At 31.4% G+C, this 21,267-nt stretch overlaps 1 protein-coding gene across 1 annotated transcript; it reads right to left on the reverse strand.

Annotated features, from left to right (window-relative positions):
• Window positions 1-1,815: 1,815 nt before the first annotated feature.
• Window positions 1,816-21,129, reverse strand: LOC114340355 (39S ribosomal protein L19, mitochondrial). Its single transcript, XM_028291093.2, has 6 exons — window positions 20,965-21,129; window positions 20,674-20,892; window positions 20,449-20,582; window positions 9,142-9,301; window positions 6,113-6,290; window positions 1,816-1,975 (listed from the first exon to the last, which is right to left on the reverse strand). The coding sequence occupies exons 1-6, from the start codon at window positions 21,008-21,010 to the stop codon at window positions 1,849-1,851; spliced, it is 864 nt and encodes a 287-aa protein (XP_028146894.1). The 5' UTR covers window positions 21,011-21,129; the 3' UTR covers window positions 1,816-1,848.
• Window positions 21,130-21,267: the final 138 nt, after the last annotated feature.

The raw sequence follows: 21,267 nt of genomic DNA on the forward strand, positions 1-21,267 counted from the left end.
CGAATAAAAGTTGCTTATTTTTACGTCAATAATCCAAATCTGCAATAAAAATTGGGGACGTCTATTTAATATTTTAAAGTAACCCCCCTCCCCACCTCCGTGTGGATTCGATAGATTTTTGAAAAATATTGAATAGGTGTATTTTGCAGTTTTACGTTCTGATGTTCATTTCCCAAAATATCGCAGGGTTCGTATTTATAATTTTTAATTTACCCCCCACCCTTCTCCGTGGGGTGTCACGAGCCCCCACGGAGGTAGGGTGGGGGGATTTAATTTAAAATCTTAAATAGGAGCCCCCAATTTTTATTGCAGATTTGTATTCTTTACGTAAAAATAAGCAACTTTTTTTATACACATTTTTTCGAATTATGGATAGATAGCGCTATAATCGGAGAAAAATGATTGTTTCAAATGGAAAATTAAATTAAAAAATGAAAAGTCCCCCACTTTATGGAAAACTTAACTTAACCTTTTTCTGATTTTAGCACATACTCTTCGCAATCCAATAGGTCCCCATAACGCTCGAGTTACTGCAAAAGTATACTTTCCTCCCCTACTATGAGGATTTATTGATGAAAAACATGGATAGTTGTTAACGCACATAACTTTTTTATTATCTCACATAAGTAAATGAATCAAAAAGAAAAATATTAAGCAAGCCTAAATCTACAATCGAGTATTAATTTTAATATTTTACATTACCTATAATATTCCACAGGGTGTTCCAAACTTTAAGAAAAAAACACAGTATGATTGGTACACCCGGTATAAAATGATATTTACCTGTCTAGCAACAATATTGTCACAAAGCTATTCTTAAATAATAAGGCTGTAACATACTAAAAGAATCACTCAAATCGGACCACTGGTTTATGAAATACAAGACATCAAACATGTCCCATTTTTAAGGTGTTCGGCTAATTTTGCCGGTGTGTGTATTTTATATCACTTAAAACTTCTTAACTTTTTAAAAAATATTTTATTTTGAAAATACAAAAATTAATGTTACATGAACTAAATCTAAATTATTACGAACAAACATTAACACCGGCAAATGGTTTTATACGATTTACAAAATGCTGAGGTTGTGAGAAAGCTTGAATGCAGTAGTTCTCGCTGACATTGACATTGAAACTGGATGCGTTGGTTCAGATGGCTGACATCAGATATGCTGATGGGAAATAGGTTACTACTTCATTATTAAGGCTAGTTGGTACAAACGGATATAACATATTATATCATAATTTAATAAATTAATTTTATTTTTATAAATGTACCACTGGCAAAAATTGTAAATACGGTCCTTAATGGACGGCAATTTGAATTCTGCCATGTTTTCAAGAGTCAAGCTCGCATTCCCAACAAAACGCCAAGCCAACAAGTGCAATGTAAATTTTAGTGCTCTATTTATGTAATGTTTATTATTATTAATTAAAGTGCTTAGGTATTGAAAATGGCAACTATCCGAAACGTTTAAACCATAACAAAGTGTTTTATTTATAAGACCGAAAAACCCAGGAATAAAAAAGTTTCTATTTAAAACAAATAATGTTACATCATTATAAATTGGCAATAAAATAAACTAGATAGAGTCATCGAAACACATTTATAACCAAAGACCAGATGGAGTGGGGAGAAGAGGCAGGCTCATAGCACGATTTGAGGACCAGGTGGAAGACAACTTTCGAGTGTTAAGAGTATGAAATTGGAAAACCAAGGTGAAGGATAGGAAGAAATGGAAGCTAATTCTAGAACAGGCCAAGACTCAACATGGTAGAGCCACTGATGATAATGAATCAAATAAAACAAAAAATCTTTAAAATCTTAATGAAAAATTTATTTATAACCTTAAGCTAACTTTGTGGGTTTGACAAAGACCCTCTTCTTCATTTTTCTTCCTTGTACTTGGAGTTTCTGGAGTTTGTTATCAATTTCACCAAATATTTCCAGTTGCTCTTCTTCAGGAATTGTACGCCTACAAAAATACATAGAAATATAGTATGATGTCTAATATAGTATAGTAAGTATGGGAAAAATATGGTATACTCGGTTCACTATTCTCAGCCGGAACTGTTTAGTAAATTTATTATTTTTTTTTGCCAAGCTAGTTACATTTTGACAGACTAGAAGTAGCTGGAAATTACTAAATAAATAAGCACATGAGCTTATAGCTAATATTACGAGTAAACAAACAACGAAACAACGAATAATAATTCTAATATCTAATAATATAAACAGCATGAATAATACAATAATAGGGAACTTGCATAAAATTTTAAATTTTAAAAAATGTTATAAATCACAACACAACATAATTTAAAACATGTATCAAAGATAAAAAAGATTTGTTTGGCTTTCGTTTGGCCCCTAAAGACAATTAAAAATTCAAATTATAGAAGCCAGCCCGAAACGCGTAGTGACGTCATCCGTTTATGTGTTTACATTCTTCCAACAAAGTAAACAAAATTTTAAATTAGACATTATAAACGTCAGTAGAAAATACAGTTATGTGACGTTATAAGTGTTTTTGATCGTTTGAGCTATTCATAGAAAACTTGTACTTTTACAAAATGGTTGTATTTTCCGTAGTAAACCTTCTTTCGTTTCCTTCAATAACTAATAACTATATCAAACTCCAATGTCAACAAACTGGTATATATTATTACAATGGCATACGATAAATGTTAATAGAATATAAATATTTTTCCTTTATTCCGCGACGAGGTATACCCAATACTGATGTAACGAATATTCGTATTCGCATTCGCATATATTTGCTTTCCTTCAATAACTAATAACTATATCAAACTCCAATGTCAACAAACTGGTATATATTATTACAATGGCATACGATAAATGTTAATAGAATATAAATATTTTTCCTTTATTCCGCGACGAGGTATACCCAATAGTGATGTAACGAATATTCGTATTTCGCATTCGCATATATTTGCATCCGCATTCGCGAAGCTTGTGCGAATATGAATAACAGAAAAAAAATAATTTGAAGTTAATATTTGGTTAATAGAATCAAAATATAATCACTTCTCGTCTTTTTTTTTTTATCAAGAAAAGGTAATTTAACACATTCACAGACACGCTTCACATGTAGACACGTCTTCTTATGGAGTAAATGACTTCATATGCAGTCGTGTCCGTGAATGTGTTAACCTCAATAATCACATTATCAGCCTTCACTTTTTTTTCTTATTTGATATTATCATTATGTAATGATGGACCAAATCCATAATATAGGTGAAAAGAGAGACATGACTATAAGAGATATGAACAAACACCAATAGAAGTGCGTGGAAAAAATGGATAAGAAGCGGAGCGGAACCCTATATCCGACGCACTGAATGGCACAAAGGATTATGAGAAAGAAGAAGTAATAAAATAAAGCGTAAGATTCGGATTGATTTACACTAAATATCTATTACCTTCTTATTATAAAATTTAGAAAACATTGCAAAATATAAACAAATTTAAAAAAACTGAATATTCGCATTCGGTAGCAGATGTACGCATTCGTATTCGCGAATGTTCAAAAAATGACATTCGTTACATCACTAATACCCAAGTAGGTGGAGGACCCAATAAACTAAAGAAGAAGAATATACCTAATTATAACCATAAACGGAACCATATAGTTAAACTGTGTGACGTCACGGGTCGTTTGAACTATTTTAAAATACAGAAGACTTTAAATTTGTACTTCTAAGTTATTATGAGTCTTTGAAGCGTAAAATTTTGGAAATCTCATTTTATACAAAACTGAACATTATTATGTCATAAAAAAAATGTGCAAGTTCCCTATTACTGTTGTTCTGAAGCTATTTTCTTGTGGCATTTTTATAATCAAGTATATTCAAATGGGAAATAAGCCACAATTTTACCTAAAAATGATTTTATTAACGTTTCGACGCCCAAGTCGGGTGTCGTTGTCAAAATACAAAATAATACTAAATAAATAAAAATGTTGTTGCTTAGTAAAAAATTCTTCTAATAATTTATTTAATCTGACTCATTTATATCGGCAATTCAGACACGTATTATACATTTTAAAGTAGACCACTTTAAAATGATATTGCCAATATTGATGAGTTGCGTTCCTGGGACGACTTTACTAAAAGATAGTTTATTCGATTACATGAAATCAATCCCAACTCAAGAATATCCGCCACAAAAAATTATAGCATGTGATCTGTCTTTAAAAAGACAACCAAATGCAACGGTGGCACTGAAATTCTCGCGTTAGAGATTCCATAGTAAATCACGAGGGAAAACCAGGAAAAACCTCGTGATACTATCCCGACATCGTAAGTATTTGGGTTTACATTTAGTTTACTCTCAAAACTAATACCAAATTCTGACTTGATATTTTAAATTTTAAATATGTACTAACTCGATATGTTACTGATTTACTAATTGTGAAAGAAATAATTACAATAGAAAGAAAATACCACAATTAGTAAATCAGTAACATATCGAGTTAGTACATATTTAAAATTTAAAATATCAAGTCAGAATTTGGTATTAGTTTTGAGAGTAAACTAAATGTAAACCCAAATACTTACGATGTCGGGATAGTATCACGAGGTTTTTCCTGGTTTTCCCTCGTGATTTACTATGGAATCTCTAACGCGAGAATTTCAGTGCCACCGTTGCATTTGGTTGTCTTTTTAAAGACAGATCACATGCTATGATTTTTTGTGGCGGATATTCTTGAGTTGGGATTGATTTCATGTAATCGAATAAACTATCTTTTAGTAAAGTCGTCCCAGGAACGCAACTCATCAATATTGGCAATATCATTTTAAAGTGGTCTACTTTAAAATGTATAATACGTGTCTGAATTGCCGATATAAATGAGTCAGATTAAATAAATTATTAGAAGAATTTTTTACTAAGCAACAACATTTTTATTTATTTAGTATTATTTTGTATTTTGACAACGACACCCGACTTGGGCGTCGAAACGTTAATAAAAGCATTTTTAGGTAAAATTGTGGCTTATTTCCCATTTGAATATACTTGATTCCCTATTACTTACTCTAATATGGTAAATTATAGTATTGAATAATTTTCAATTTTTTTTTTCAATTAGAAGGATGTAATTGCATATTAGAATATAGTCCTTAATTCCAAACAACTTTTCATAATACCAATTTTCAATATTGTGAAAAATAATGCTACTTTTGAGCGAAACTCATATTTTTTGACATACCTCGTATAATATTCATAAAATTTTATATCTGATGGCTGAATATTAGGTTTTAGATTATCCAAAACCTTTTATAAAGAATAACTTTTTTTCGTAAAATTAATAATAAAAAAATTTTCCAAATGGTTACAACTTAAAGGGACATACTGTACTTTCATACTTAATTTGATGTTTTCAAATTTACTCCACTGTTTCAATAAATCTACTAATTGCTGGGTCTATCTAATATTTAAGCTATGCTTTTTCTCATGAGGATCTTTCAGTGCGTCACAGTTTTTCGATTTCTTTCTAACGCATTAAATTGTATGTGACAGAAAAAAACGCACGTCGGTGATTACATTTCGTCGGTGACATTTATAACATTTATTCTAGTTGTCAATAGATGGCGCTATAATCGAAAATAAAATAATTTGCGAATTATATAATATATCTACGAATATAATCTGAACAATTTATAAGACTATACAAATCAAAGAAAATACCATTTTACAAATGCAATAAATACCATTGATTTGTTTTTATGCCAAATAGCAAATAAAATGTGACAGCTATCAGATTTAACTAAAATGTCATGTCACTAAATGTATATTATCACGGACTTACCTTTTTTTCTATTATTTGTGACGCACTGAAAAATGCTCATGAAAAGAAGCATATATGTCTTATTGCCTTTACTAACTCGTAAGTGTCTTCTACATTTTTCTCAGTTGTATTTTCAGCCCTTTAATTTTTTGAGCTTCACAGTTGTTGATTGTATTTGTCAGAGATAATTTGATGTTATATTTCGTGTTTTAGGACAACTATATTTGGTCTTCCAAAAGCTGCTTCAAAAGTAAATTTGCATTTGGGGTAGAACAGTTAAAAAAGAACATAGATTACATTACTTACATATATTCCTTCATTAAATCATATTTCTCCCATGGTGTGGCTAGTTCTTCAGCTCTCTTATAGAACTTTTCAGGTAATCCCAAATCTTGAACACCTTGAAGATTTTGCCTTTCCCACCTTTCTAACCATGGTTTTGGTTTCAACTTCACTTTGGTTGTGTTTACTGGAATTTGAGAACCTAAAAATGTAACAAAAATGCCATTATGTGTCAATAAAACAAATATGTTTTACATTGTAAGAGGAGGATGTAGATATTTTTATGAAGCAAGTATTGAAACACGTACCAGTACAGTTGAATCCATGGTTCTTTACCCATATGTGATCATTTAAAGCATACAAAATAAGTTGGTTTACTCCACGCAACAGCAAGTGACAGAAAGTGGCTACTGCTCCAATCACGGATTATATTAAAAAATTTAACATCAAATAAATAGAATGTAAAATGTTAGTTTTGCTTAATAGAGAACTTGCATAAATTTTTAAATTCGAAAAAAATGTTATAAATCACAACAGAACATAATTTAAAACATGTATCAAAGATAAAAAAGTTTTGTTTGTCTTTCGTTTGGCCCCTAAAGACGATTAAAAATTCAAATTAAAACAGGTGGTCCAAAACGCGTCGTGACGTCACTTGGTTTTACATTTACATTTTTCCAATAAAGTAAACAGAATTTTAAATTAGACGTTATAAACGTCAGTAGAAAATACATTTATGTGACGTTACAAGTGTTTTTGATCGTTAGACCTATTCATAGAAAATTTGTACTTTTACAGAATGGTTTTATTTTCAATAGTAAATCTTCGTTCCTTTCCTTCAAAAACAGTATAAAACTACAATTTTAACAAACTGGTATATATTATTACAATGATATACGATAAATGTCATTAGTATATAAATATTTTTGACTTATTCCACGACGATGAGCTTGCCAAATACCCAAGTAGGTGGAGGCCAATAAACTAAAGAAGGAGAAGAAGAATATACCTAAATATAAGGTTGTGTCTAGGTATACGCTAACGTGTACGCAAATAAAAAAGTTAGAGTGTCAGTGATTTCTTATTTTTTATTTGTTTAGTGTTTGTTTTTAAATTAACTACGGAGTGTGGACAATTATTTAGTTCTTTTAATGGGTTTAAGAACATTTTAAAACAGTACGAAAAAGATAAGAGACTATAAATTAATATATATATATTAATATAAAGTTTTTGTTTAGTTATAAATGAAATAGTATTACCGTAAAAGATTAAAATAAAAGGAAGACCTAAAGCTTTCACAATAATAATTAACTTGTTCTGAAGCTATTATCCTTGTGGCATTTTTGTAATCAACTATTCTAAATGAGAACTAAGCCACAATTTAACTAAAAAATTGATTTTATTAACGTTTCGACTTCTAAACCGGATGTCGTTGTCAAAATACAAAATATTATTAAATTATAATCAAGTATATTCAAATGGGAAATAAGCCACAATTTTACCTAAAAATGATTTTATTAACGTTTCGACGCCCAAGTCGGGTGTCGTTGTCAAAATACAAAATAATACTGAGTATTATTTTGTATTTTGACAACGACACCCGACTTGGGCGTCGAAACGTTAATAAAATCATTTTTAGGTAAAATTGTGGCTTATTTCCCATTTGAATATACTTGATTATAAAAATGCCACAAGAAAATAGCTTTAGAACAACATTATTAAATTAAACAAAAATGTTGTTGCTTAGTAAAAAATTTTTTCTAATAATTTATTTAATCTGACTAATTTTTGTATTTTGACAATGACATCCGATTTGGACGTCTAAACGTTAATAAAATATTTTTTTTAGTTAAATTGTGGCTTATTTCGCATTTAGAATAGTTGATTATAATAATTCACTTACGTATAAAAATTATTTTAACAAAATTTTGTACCTACATGTCATGTAAACTAAATACATATAATTATTTTGCTAACCTAAATATATACTTTTATATATACATTGATTTATTACAATTAAGTTTGAAACATCTAAATAGTTCTGCTTCCCTTCCCTTAACAAATATGTTTCTATCAAACAAACACTAAACATATCAAAATAGCATGTACCAAAATATATAGTCACTGCGCAAGCTAAATAATGACGTCACTGGCTTGATGAAGTTTAATTCGCGTCTACCTAACTTTTTTATTTGCGTACACGTTATCGTGTACCTAGACACAGCGAAATATAACCATAATAAAAACTAATGCAAAACTATGTGACGTCACGGGCCGTTTGAACTACTTTATACCGCAGAAGACTTTAAATATGTATTTCTAAGTTATTACGAGTTTTTGAAGCGTGAAATTTTGGAAATCTCATTTTTAAACAAAACTGAACATTATTATCTAATAAAAAAAATGTGCAAGTTCCCTATTGGTGCATAATTACAGCTACATTAGAAGTAGCTTAATAAATTCTTTTAATATAATAATTAGTGATTAATAAATAAGCAATTTATAAAGAATTCAATAAAATATTTTCTTTTTGTCATTTCTTTCACTTTTGCGGAAACTTAAACAAAACCATTCCTTAGCTGTGTTAATTACGTTAACTTTGTATGTAAATTAATGGCAAAATAAAATCCACTTACCATAAAATTTCAAACTCGAATATAAAATTAGTTGTGAAATCAACTGTTTGTGTAATATACATAACTTCTAGATAAAAAAATCCAACAAATTGACAGCCACAAGTAAACAAATCAGAAATGTCAAAAATTGTACTTAAAATCTGAAAACGTCTCCAAGAGTCTTTTGTGTACCTATCTCTTTTCGACGTACTAAGTCTAGAGCATTCATAAAAATATCATTATTTGTGTCTTTACTTAATATCAGATGGTAGCTGGTTTGTCTTTAGTTTCATGTGTGAAAGACAATGATGCTAGATAAAAAGTATGTTTTTTATCTCGCCAGGTCATCAGATAATATTGATGCACAGGTAAAGAACTATTGAGTCAACTGTAGGTGTAGTTGTGTTTATATATTTATTGAAAATGAAGTATATGTACCTTCTGGTAAAATTTCAGGTTCCATGTTGGGATCGAAAGTGCAATATTCTGGAAGGGCGTCTCTAAGGTAAAGAAGCTTATCATCTAGGCGTTTTTCTAATTTTAATACTTCAACTTTTAGCAATGTTGGATCATACATCTCATATGAGATTTCTATTCCCTAAAAAATACAGAAAAATAAAGCTTTGTTGCCTTATCTCAAAGTGCACACATTAACCGCCCAATTGAAAATGTTTGTTTTGGCTTTCTGATTCCATGTTTAGAATCTCAATGTTATTATGAATTATATTTAACTCACATAACGTCTTATGTGGCGTTTAATGTGTTAAAATGGTGCACCCTATTACTATGATTAAGAGAGTAATAAAAAAATTCATAGGCTTAGAGAAAAAGGTATAACAAATTTAGACACATAAATAAAACTACGGTAATTTCACAAAATGGAGAACACTTACAAATTTCACAACTAAACAAATTACTTATAGGTTTGACCAACAATGTTATAAAATAAAAATGGAACATGCATGTATGAATTAATCTGACGAATAAACATATCTAAAAAAACATAAGGCTACAGAAAATAAGGTATACCCTGTTCACTGAACTGTCCTAATTAATTTTTTGCTCTATTGGTTAAATTTTGACTTCAACTGGTAGTGGATCAAAGTTACTATACAACCAAACTTCTTCTTCACATGCCACATCAGAATTATCCGATGTTGTTGATCACCATGGTGAAGGCTTTCTGATCTAATAGAATAATATCCTGCATTTGATATCCGAGTCCTTTCCAAAATTTTTATTAACCAAGAAACTTACCTTGTTTCCTTCATAAACTTCGAGGTCCTTCTATTTTGCCTTTTAAGGTCAGTTGTAGTATTCTACACTGCGGTGCAAAAAAATCGATCTACTAAAAATTTGGTCACTTTTGAAGTTTCGAAGTTCCTAAACCTGTTGTTCGATTTAAGTGATTTTTTACCACGTTATAGCCTTATTATATATATATATATATATATATATATATATATATATATATATATATATATATATAATCAGGAGCCACTTATACCATCTAATGGTGTGTGGCATTGCCACATTCATTGACAATATCTCTGTAATAATATTTTTGCTAGACAGTCCAACTGTCATTGTATACCGGGTGTACGAATCAAACTGTGTCTTTTTCTCAAAGTTCGCATCACCCTGTGGGCTATTCTAGCATTTATAAAATACTGAAATTAAAATCTAACTATAGCCCCAGGTTTTCTTAACATTTTGTCTTTCGATTCATTCGCTTATATTGGATAATAAAAAAGTTAGGTACTTTAACAACTGGCCATGTTCGTCATCAGTACAGGGTGTTTCTAAATAAGTGTGACAAACTTTAAGGGGTAATTTTACATGAGAAAATAATGACAATTTGCTTGATAATCATATGTCCGCAAACGCTTCGTTTCTGAGATACGGGATGCTCATTTTTTTTTGCAAACTGACGATTTATTTATTGCTTTAAAACCAGTTGAGATATGCAAATCAAATTTGGTGGGTTTTAAGACGTAGTTATTGCACATTTTTTGACATACAATTAAGAATTTGACATTGGCGCGCAAACGGGTGTTATGACCGATAATATTACCCATACGCACGCCAATGGTGAATATAAAATTTTTAATTGTATGTCAAAAAATGTGCAATAACTACGTCTTAAAACCCACCAAATTTGATTTGCATATCTCAACTGGTTTTAAAGCAATAAATAAATCGTCAGTTTGTAAAAACAAGAATGTGTGTGTACTTTGTACGCACGTAAGAAGTTATACTTCTACTACATATTATGTGATTTTTAAAACAATACCAAAAATTTTAAAAAATAAAAGAATAAAACGCACACAAACACATTGAAAAATGCCACAAAGAAAAAATGATTTCTGAACGATAATAATTGTTGGCAAAAATTTTAAATACGCATTTTCTGAAAAAAAAAATTATATAACAAATATACTTACAATCATAACATGCATAAAAAAATAAAAAAAGTAAAACTTGCATCGGGAATTGAACCCTTGAATTTCGTGCCGCTTTGACTCGTAATCGAAGCGTAGACTAACTCGTCCAATCCCACATTATTTATCATGTAGAAAAATACGGTAACTGAACGTTTTACTGTTTGACAGTTGTTTTGAAAATTAAATTATGTAGGTTAAATTTTGTGGAAGAAAATATAAAAATATAACAAAACAGTAAGAAAACAATATATTAGATGAAGATTGGTAGAACTTTTGTTGGTAATCAAATTAAGTATGTAAATCAAAGCATTACATACCTACGAGATAAATAAATCTACGCCAAAAAATCATAATTTAAAAATAAAAATCGAGCCTAATTTGGGATTTCTCTCGAAAATCCCCATTCTTGAGAAAATAAATGTATGTATTTCAACCTAATACAAATGTATAATTACAATATGATTATAATAAAAACTACTTACCAAATTAGAATGAGTTTTCCTTGTCCAAAATAGTCCAAAAGTCCAAAAATATAGGTATATGAAAACTATTTAAAAAGGCAGGATAACTATTAACTAACTTTTGTTTGTTGTTTCTTTTCACACAAATTTTAAAACGCAACAACCATAAATAATCTAACTACAGCTGTGCGACAGCCGCCATATTGAATAATTTTTGACATGTCATTTGAACATCCAATCAGAACAAAGTTATAATGCGCATGCGCCCGGTCGCTAGGTTTTCCCATATAAAAATTTACCCTCTATCGCCGGTAAAGAAGTATAACTTCAAAAAAATTGAACATCCCGTATCTCGGAAACGAAGCGTTTGCGGACATATGATTATTAAGCAAACTGTCAATATTTTCATGTGTAAAATTACCCCTTAAAGTTTGTCGCACTTATTTCAAAAAAACCCTGTACTGATAACGAACATGGCCAGTTGTTAATGTACCTAACTTTTTTATTATCCAACATAAGCGAATGAATCGAAAGACAAAATGTTAAGAAATCCTGAGGCTATAGTTAGGTTTTAATTTCAGTATTTTATAAGTACTAGAATAGTCCACAAGGTGATGCAAACTTTGAGAAAAAGACACAGTTTGATTCGTACACCCGGTAGCATATACGTAAACTGCAGACGCACAAGGCATGGGCGAACGATTCGGCTTTTTCCGATTAGCGGGTAGTAGAGTGCAGACCAGTGGCGGCTTTTGGGGGTAGGCAGGATAGGCCGGGCCTAACCAATAATTTTAACAGCTTTAAAATTGAAAAACATATATTCAAAAATTATGTTAATGCATGTAAGCATTAATAAATGCTTACGTTAATGCATTTAATAAATCCTTATTAAAAACTGAACTGGAGATGATTTTTTCTGCTATTCATCGTGAAAATTTTCACGATAAGAGTTTGTTAGAACTAATTAAAAGTATGTTTGACAACGAAACCAATGAAATTCTTCTTGAAAGCTACAAGTTATTTTGTTTACTTGCTACAATACCTGCAACAAGCGCTTCAGTTGAAAGAACCTTCTCCACTTTAAAGCGAATAAAGTCATCTCTTCTCGGTGTCTCTTCGAAATACAATGACGCAAAATCGGCTTTCATCACTGTCTACTGATTATAGAAAGAGAGAGACAACAGGGGTAAACAAGAGCAATATAAGCAACAGAGAGAAAAAGGAAAGAACAGAAAAAGAGCGGCTGTGCGCGCGAGAGAACGGTCTGGAAAGACGTGCCACGCGCGTAAGCCGAGAGTAGGTTTAGTTGGTAGGCAGGCATTGTAACACGGACGCATCCGGAGACAAGGCCCCCAGAGTGGGAACTGCTTTCGGATGTACTCCGTTTACTCTGAATCCAACACACGCCAGGTACGATTCATCTGGTACGGTCTTTAGAAGATTCCCACTCTCACACAAAAAAATATGTATTACACCCACTGGCGGCTATTTTTTTGGGTGTCATGGATCGTGAGGGTGATTACTTTTCTCTGATGCAAGGTCAGTTTTAGTCTTACCACCAATAGGATAAGTGGGTTTTCAAATATTTGGGGGGGGTCATGACACCGTGACCCCTCCCTCTGGATCCGCCACTGATTACACATAGCTATATGTAATTTGCTGGCTTGGCCTACCCAAAATTTTACCCCACCAGCCGCCACTGGTGCAGACGTACTTAGCCTTTATACGTCTGCTGTTTACTATGATTGATCGTGATGCCAATATACGTCTACAATTATTTAAGCCTGTTTAAAAAATGTAAATAAAACACAGTATATATTCGTATTATCAACGTTTTTAATTATCTTTATGTACAAATATCGAATTTTACGAATTCGGAAAGGAGGAAGACCCAACCCTTCGGTCCTAACTTAACTTTCGGGTATTAGAGTGTAGCGCACTCTACTACCCGCTAATCGGAAAAAGCCGAATCGTTCGCCCATGCCTTGCGCGTCTGCAGTTTACGTATATGCCACCCGGTATACAATGACAGTTTGACTCTATAGCAACAATATTATTACAGCGATATTATCAATGAATAAGGCTATAACGTGGTAAAAAAATCACTTAAATCGAACAACAGGTTTAGGAAATTCGAAACTTCAAAAATGACCAAATTTTTAGTGGATAGATTTTTTTGCTCCGCAGTGTATATTGATGCCTCCCCCACTATGTGTCAGATAAGACATTTTCTAGTGTTTAATAGTCTTTAGCAATTCTCTACCTTTGTTGACCCTCCTTAGTACTTTCTTAACCTTTAACTACCCGCGCATCAAGTTATAACATAACTACACGCGTGGCGTACTTTATACGCCACAAAAAAATACACTTAAAACCAGCGGATTTGTTTTTTTTTAAATACACTTAATTGTTTGTTGTAAACCTTATTCGGCATCAGTGAATACTTGGAGTTCCTTCTCAGTAAGCCAATTGGGATTTATAACTGGAATCATGGAATAACTGGATTCCATGATAAATAAAATTAATAATAAAAAATTTTTTGAAATGTGATTTTTTACAGGAGAAAAAGTATTGATTATAAAGAAAAATATATTGTGTGCCATAATGACTAAAAAACAATTGAAATATGTACTTATATTAGTACTTATATTAATATAATCGTGGCGTATATTGTCCACCACCGGAAACAACAAATAATAAACTGTAAATTACGATCTTCCCAGAACTCCGATTATAACGAAACTAAAACCAAATTGTAAAGCACATTCCACTGATAGGTTAGAGAGATAAACAAGGGCAAAAATTAAATTTTTAAATACATTTGCAGTAGAATTCTTATATCTGGCGTACAAAATACGCCAGCGCGTGTAGTTAAAGGTTAAGGTAGAATTCCGCACCAAGCGACCGAGACAGGAGACCGCGACAGGCGACAGGTAGGCGAGGTCTCCCCACGACTGCTCTCAATGCAATTATATCAGGGTAGTTCTGCAGCCCGCGACCGAGACCAGCGACCAACTATCGCCTATCGCGACCTATCTGTCGCCTGTCGCGGTCTCCTGTCTCGGTCGCTTGGTGCGGAATTCTACCTTTACTGTCCACGGTAATTTCAGCGTTCACCTATGAATCAACATTTCCAATGCTTCAATTCTGTTCATGCTTGATACTTTTAGCATCCAATCTTCTACACCATACAAAACTACAGACCAAATACAGCACTTATCCATTCTTGTTTTGTTTTATTTTTTATTTCCACGGGACAAGCCCAATACAGTTTAGTATACTAAATTTACAATTTTAGTATTTAGTACAATTTAGTATACAATTTTTTAGAAATTTTGGAACAATTTAGTATACTAAATGTGCTTCTTTTCATGAGCATTTTTCAGTGGGTCACAAATGATAGAAAAAAAGGGAAGTCCGTGATAATATACATTTTAGTGACATGACATTTTAGTTAAATCTGACAGGTGTCAGATTTTATTTGCAATTTGGCATAAAATCAAATCAATTGTGTTTATTGCATTTATAAAATGGTGTTTTCTTTGATTTGTATAGTCTTATAAATTGTACAGATTATATTTGTAGATATATTATATTATTCCTAAATAAATGTTAATTCGATTATAGCGCCATCTATTGACAACTAGAATAAATGTTATAAATGTCACCGACGAAATGTAATCACCGACGTGCGTTTTTTTCTGTCACATGCAATTTAATGCGTTAGAAAGAAATCGAAAAACTGTGACGCACTGAAAGATCCTCATGAGAAAAAGCGTATAAGTCATATATATAACACATAAAATATAATAGTTAAAATAGCTCAAAGAAATAAATTACATACAGAACAAATTAGAAACAGACTGGTAAAGGTGGACATAACAAAACAATTAAGAGGCAATATTAATTTGTTGCAAGTCGAGTATAAATTGGTTAGGTGTGGAACTAAAATTACTTCTTTGTCTTATGTCAAGTTATAAACTTAGATGATTATTGCAGTTCAAAATAGTTTAGTCATTACTGTTCTGTGATATATTTCTACGTCTGGATCTAGTTGGTGGTCAATTATGGCAGTTCCCAAATATGTAATTTTGTGAACTTTTTCAACTTGGACTCTATTTAACTATTAAAGCGCTGCATCTGGATGAGGGTAACAACTTAAGGTTAAAAATTTGGTTTTATTTGGGGATTATTTTAATGTCCATTTCATCTTCCATTATTCATGACTATTTTTATTATTCAAACTTCCATTATTAACAATTATTTTTCTTATTTCAATAACAAAAGTCAGCAACATTAAATTTATTTCAACTGTTAACGCCTTGGCTGCGTTTAGAGATATGTATAAACTTATGTTGAGTGCATTACAAGGCATATATGTCCCGTATATCCCATTTACTACTGTGCATTACGACATAGTCGATGCAGCCAACCGTTAATGTAGTATCAGGTCTATTTGTCTCGTAACAGGGCGCGAAGATATATATCATGATATTTATATTACAAATATCGTGATATATATGCCCTATTCCACAAACATACGCCTGTTTTGGATTATTTACAACGAATATTTTACTATGCAAATTATGAAGAACGAAAGTAAATTGCAAATTAAATTGTTGTTTATTGGAATAACTATTAGCGCCATTTACTTTCGTACTTCTTACGTTGCACAGTAAAATATTCGTTGTCGAAGTAATCCAAAACAGGCGTATGTTCGTGGAATGGCCCATATCAGTATTTTATTTCGTACTAATTTTTACATAAGAAGGCATTGTGGCAAATGCTAAGGACTTTCTAGAAATATTGCATCCTGTTCCAGTGGCAGTTGATAGAATTCAACGAGACTCAATGACAATTGCTGTCGCCGTAGAAATTTGGATTCAACTGGAAAAGATCTGAGTGATCAACCAATTCAAATTAAGAACGTTTATTACAAAAGGAGGAATATGGCTCTAGGTTCGCCTCATTTTTTGGCAAACTTACTGGACCATCGCTTTTTGGGAGAAAGACTTACTACTGCCGAACAAAAAGAACAGGCTTATGAATATTTAAATTCAACACAGATTTTGTTCCGTTTGTATTGGCCCTAACTTCGAAGTCTAAACCTTTTCCGTCTTTCATGTATGGTCCAAATTTCAAAAAAAACGTCTTCATTATTATGGTGGAAGTCTGTTCCAGTCGCTGGATCTGCTTGGCCTGATAAAAACATATTTCTCGAACGAATTAACCAATTATTTACAGCAGTAGCCTCAAAGGCAGGCATTGAAAGGGCTTTTAAAGCATTCCAAATTACGAAATAATTTAGGAACAAAAGGGCTGCTAAACTTGTATTCATGTTTAAATATTTAAACAGTTCTTCATTCCAAAAACATGACAATTTGGAATGGATTTGGTCTGAACAAGAAACTGGAAGAAGGGAAAATGAAGAGGCAGAATTAAGTCTTGGGTGCTTTACTGGTTTTGATTCAGACCTTTCCGATGTTGAACCTTCATCTTAATTAATTTTCTAAATGAATTTGTTTTTTAAATGTTCAGAATTTTAAGTTATTTTGGAAAAATAGAAATATGTAAATATATGTTTATGTTAATGTTTTCAATACTTTTAGTTAATTTAGTTGTTACTTGGATATGGCTATCATTTTGTTTTCTGTCTATGTAACATACTACCATACGTACGTTTATATTTTTGCCAAAAATTTTTGTATTTTTTATTTAAGTAAAAATATATCTTTTATACTGTTACATTCTACAATTAGATTCTTATTTTGGTCAATTTAGTTTCTCTATTGAAATGTTTTCCAAAATATCATAAATATCATACAAATATCACATTTTGGATATATATCGGATATATATCATATATAACCGATATTTTGATATTTATAAAAATGTCATGGATATTTTGTGCCCTGTCTCGTAATGCAGCCAATGTGTTAACAAAGATGTGGTAGAATATTTTTGTGTTAAATGTTTTCAACAATGGACATGTTCAGCAGCTGACTTTAAATGGAAAGTGGTTTAGTGGTTGTAACCAGCGGCTAATATCCAATAGACAAAACCCTTCTGAATGCATTGGTTTCTACATGTCATTTCATGTTTAACTTATCTACAAATCTAACCTCAATATTTACATAAATACTTCTACAAAAAAATATTCTTGTTCAGAATTATTGTAAATCCATAGATCAATGGAAATTTTTAATTAAGTTTTAAAAAAATTAAAACTTAATATTACGCACCACATAGACCCGAGCAGTCTCTCTGATGAAGTCTCTTTTTAGAAGTCACAATTTCCCTCTTGTTCACAAAATCTATATCATCAGATGCTATGTATTAAGAATTTCGTCAGTCTATTGTATGACTAATGTTGAGGTTCATGTAGAATAGGCAAGGAATGCGAGATTATTAACAACATCAAAGAGTGCAAACTAGAATATCTTGGCTATGTTATGAGGAATGAACAGAAATATGGCTTGTTGCAACTCATTAATAATAATAATAATAAAATAAAATTTATTACACTTAAATACATAAAGTTTAAACAGAAAAGAAATGTAAAAAGCCAGTCAAAGATACAAGTTTCAAATTATGACATTATGACATAGATAAAAGTAAAAAAAAATAATTAGCAAATGCACTACTTACATAAGTTTATATACATAGGTACATTTAGATATGTTAGTTCCATGTACTATTCATAAAATCGTGTGTTGTATACCGTTCTAATTTACACAAAAAGCTTACAATTTCCCTTTTTATCATGGAGATATCATCAGATATCTTCAGGTGTAGAGGCAGGTGGTTGTAGAATTGTATACCTGCATATAAAGCTCCTTTTTCCAGTAATGTGAGCCTATGGTAAGGGATATTGTAGTTGAACTTGTTTCTGGTATCAAAGTTTGGTCGATATGTTAACTGGCTGAAAGTAGTGCTTCAGGGCAAGGTATTTGCAAAGAGAGGACTAGGGAGAAGAATATATGTGCTTCAAAACCTGAGAAAGTAGTTCAATACATCGACAACCAGACTATTCCGAATAGCAACAAGCAAAGTTAGGATAGCCATGCTGATCGCCAAAATCTAGAACGTATAGGCACTGTAAGAAGACCTGAGCAACCACTGAGTTTATGCTCTGAAAATAACATATGCTTAGAAAATTTAACAGTACCCTGTTATTAAGGTGTGTGAACGCTACTGTTTAGTCAGCTGTCTAGCCACTGAGGTCATCTGAACATACCTTATGCCCATGTCAAAATATTTCCAAGCTTTATCAGAACGACATTGTTATTGCTTTGGAAAACAAGTTACAAGTAGATTCCATCTATACTGACTTTTCTAAAGCATTCAATAAGGTCAATCATAATATCTTACTTGCGAAACTTACAGCATATGGTATTTCTGGAAGTCTCTTTGATTGGATGCAAAGCTATCTGACTAATCGAAGTTTAAGTGTAAAAATAGGATGTTTTCTTTCTAATGCTTTTACAGCTACATCTGGAGTACCGCAAGGTTCCCACTGTGGCCCCCTTCTATTTAATTTGTTCCTGAATGATGTTCACTCTATTTTTAAGGAAGTTAACTTTTTAATGTTTGCTGATGTTGTTAAAATATATGAGTCAATAATGAGGATCAAGTTCATTTTCCAATTAGTATAGAATATCTACTAAGTTGTCATAAAATGGAAATATTTAAATTACTCGTAAACTACTTGAAAGAAACAAATATAGTCATTTGAGTCAGATAGGTGGGAATATAACAAAACTAATAAATTGAGGTAAAAATAAAATAAAAATCTGTGGCTAACGGACCCGCATCCAAGCCATTTTTTCACACACACACACACACAATAATGAGGATGACATTTTTCAGCTTCAATCACAAGGTAATAATTTTTATGAGTGGTGTGGTAGAAATGATATGGAATTTAATATTAATAAATGCTTTTTAATAACTTTTGCTAGATCCCATTCGCGTATTCACCATCAATATTTTATTAATAATACTCCTGTCACAAGTGTGAACGAAATTCAGGATTTAGGTATAATATTTGATTGTAAATTAACATTTTACTCTCACATTGACCATACTGTTTCGAAGGCATTTAAGATGTTGGGTTTTGTATTATATTCATCAAAAGATTTGTCAATTCACACAATAAAAATCTTATATTGCAGTATAGTGAGATCAATTATTGAATATGGTTCTATTGTCTGGTCACCTAGTTGTTATGCATATCAAATCCTAAATATTAAAAAGGCTCAAAACTAATTTTTACGTTTTGCAGCTTTTAAGATGGGTTTAACAGTTAGAAATTATACTTATGACAATATATTAATGAGATTAAATTTACAAACTTTTGAACGCGGAAGTCATGTTGGATATTTGTTATCTTCGCAAAATTATCTCTGGTATTATTAACTCCGAAGAATTGATAAGTCTTGTATACTTTAATATACCTGCTAGATTGACACGAAATCCACAAATATTCAAGGAACAACGGCATGCTACAAATTATGGTCAATATGCACCAATTAATAGATTGACCCTGTATGGAAACAAGTTTAGTCATCTAATAGATCTGTTTGGTTCTTCAATTTCCTCTATTAAACAAAAACTCGGGCGTCTTGAATTTTGAATTTAAAAACAATTAAATAGATTTAACTGTTGTAATTTATTCAGTTGTTTTCATCACTTAAAAATAATTTATATTCTTTTTTACCCTATGTAACGAACTAATGGGCGTTTAACTATTGCGTAACGGAATTTTTAGAAGATTTTTGACCCCCCAACCAGCATTACGTAATACTTGAATGGTCCCTTATAAAATAATTTAAATATACCTGATGATCTATGATATTCCTCAAAATAAATTTAGCACGAAGACCACAGCCTGTCCTTTGAATACATATTCCAACAAATCTGTGGGGTTTTCCTGGCGCATGGGGATCTGATGATTCCACTGCTAAGATCGAACCTGAGAGTAAACAAAAGATAGTACCGGAATTATTTACTATATTCAGCAATAAGTGAATAATTACATATTTTGATTGGACAAACTTATTTACCAACATAAAACTCTGGGATATTAATATGACCTCTCCTGGCTAGCATATCATTTCGTTCTAGTTTTTCTCGAAGCATATTCCTAAACTCGATTTTAGGATCTGGTAGAAATTCTGGATACATGTGCCTGTATTCTAAAATTTCTTTGCGAATACTGTCTTTATTTGACCTATTTGCTTGGGGTGCTGCAGCCTTAACCACTGTGGAATATCTTTTGATGCCTGAAAATGAAGATGATTAGTCCTGTCCTGTAGCCCTTACTGTAGATAAATGAAAATCATTATTTTACTAACCACTGTGCCTTTTTGAAAGTGTAGAAATACAAAATCTACAAAACATTTTTGTTTTACTTTGATAATTTAACCCTAATTGAACATAACCACATTCTTCTCTTTTGGTTAATTACGATTATTGATTTTATTGCCTGACGATATCGTGCAGCTACCGAAAAATTCAATAATTGTTCATTTAAGTAAATTCAGCCCATAGAAGGATACTTTTATTTTTGTACCTATATTAATTATCGTTAGATAACGTAAAGTATTTATAAAATTGTTTATTTTAAGATTTTTTGTTTATTTTCCCTTTTAAGGTAG

This window comes from Diabrotica virgifera, chromosome 1 (assembly GCF_917563875.1).
Source record: "Diabrotica virgifera virgifera chromosome 1, PGI_DIABVI_V3a".
Classification (NCBI taxonomy): domain Eukaryota; kingdom Metazoa; phylum Arthropoda; class Insecta; order Coleoptera; family Chrysomelidae; genus Diabrotica; species Diabrotica virgifera.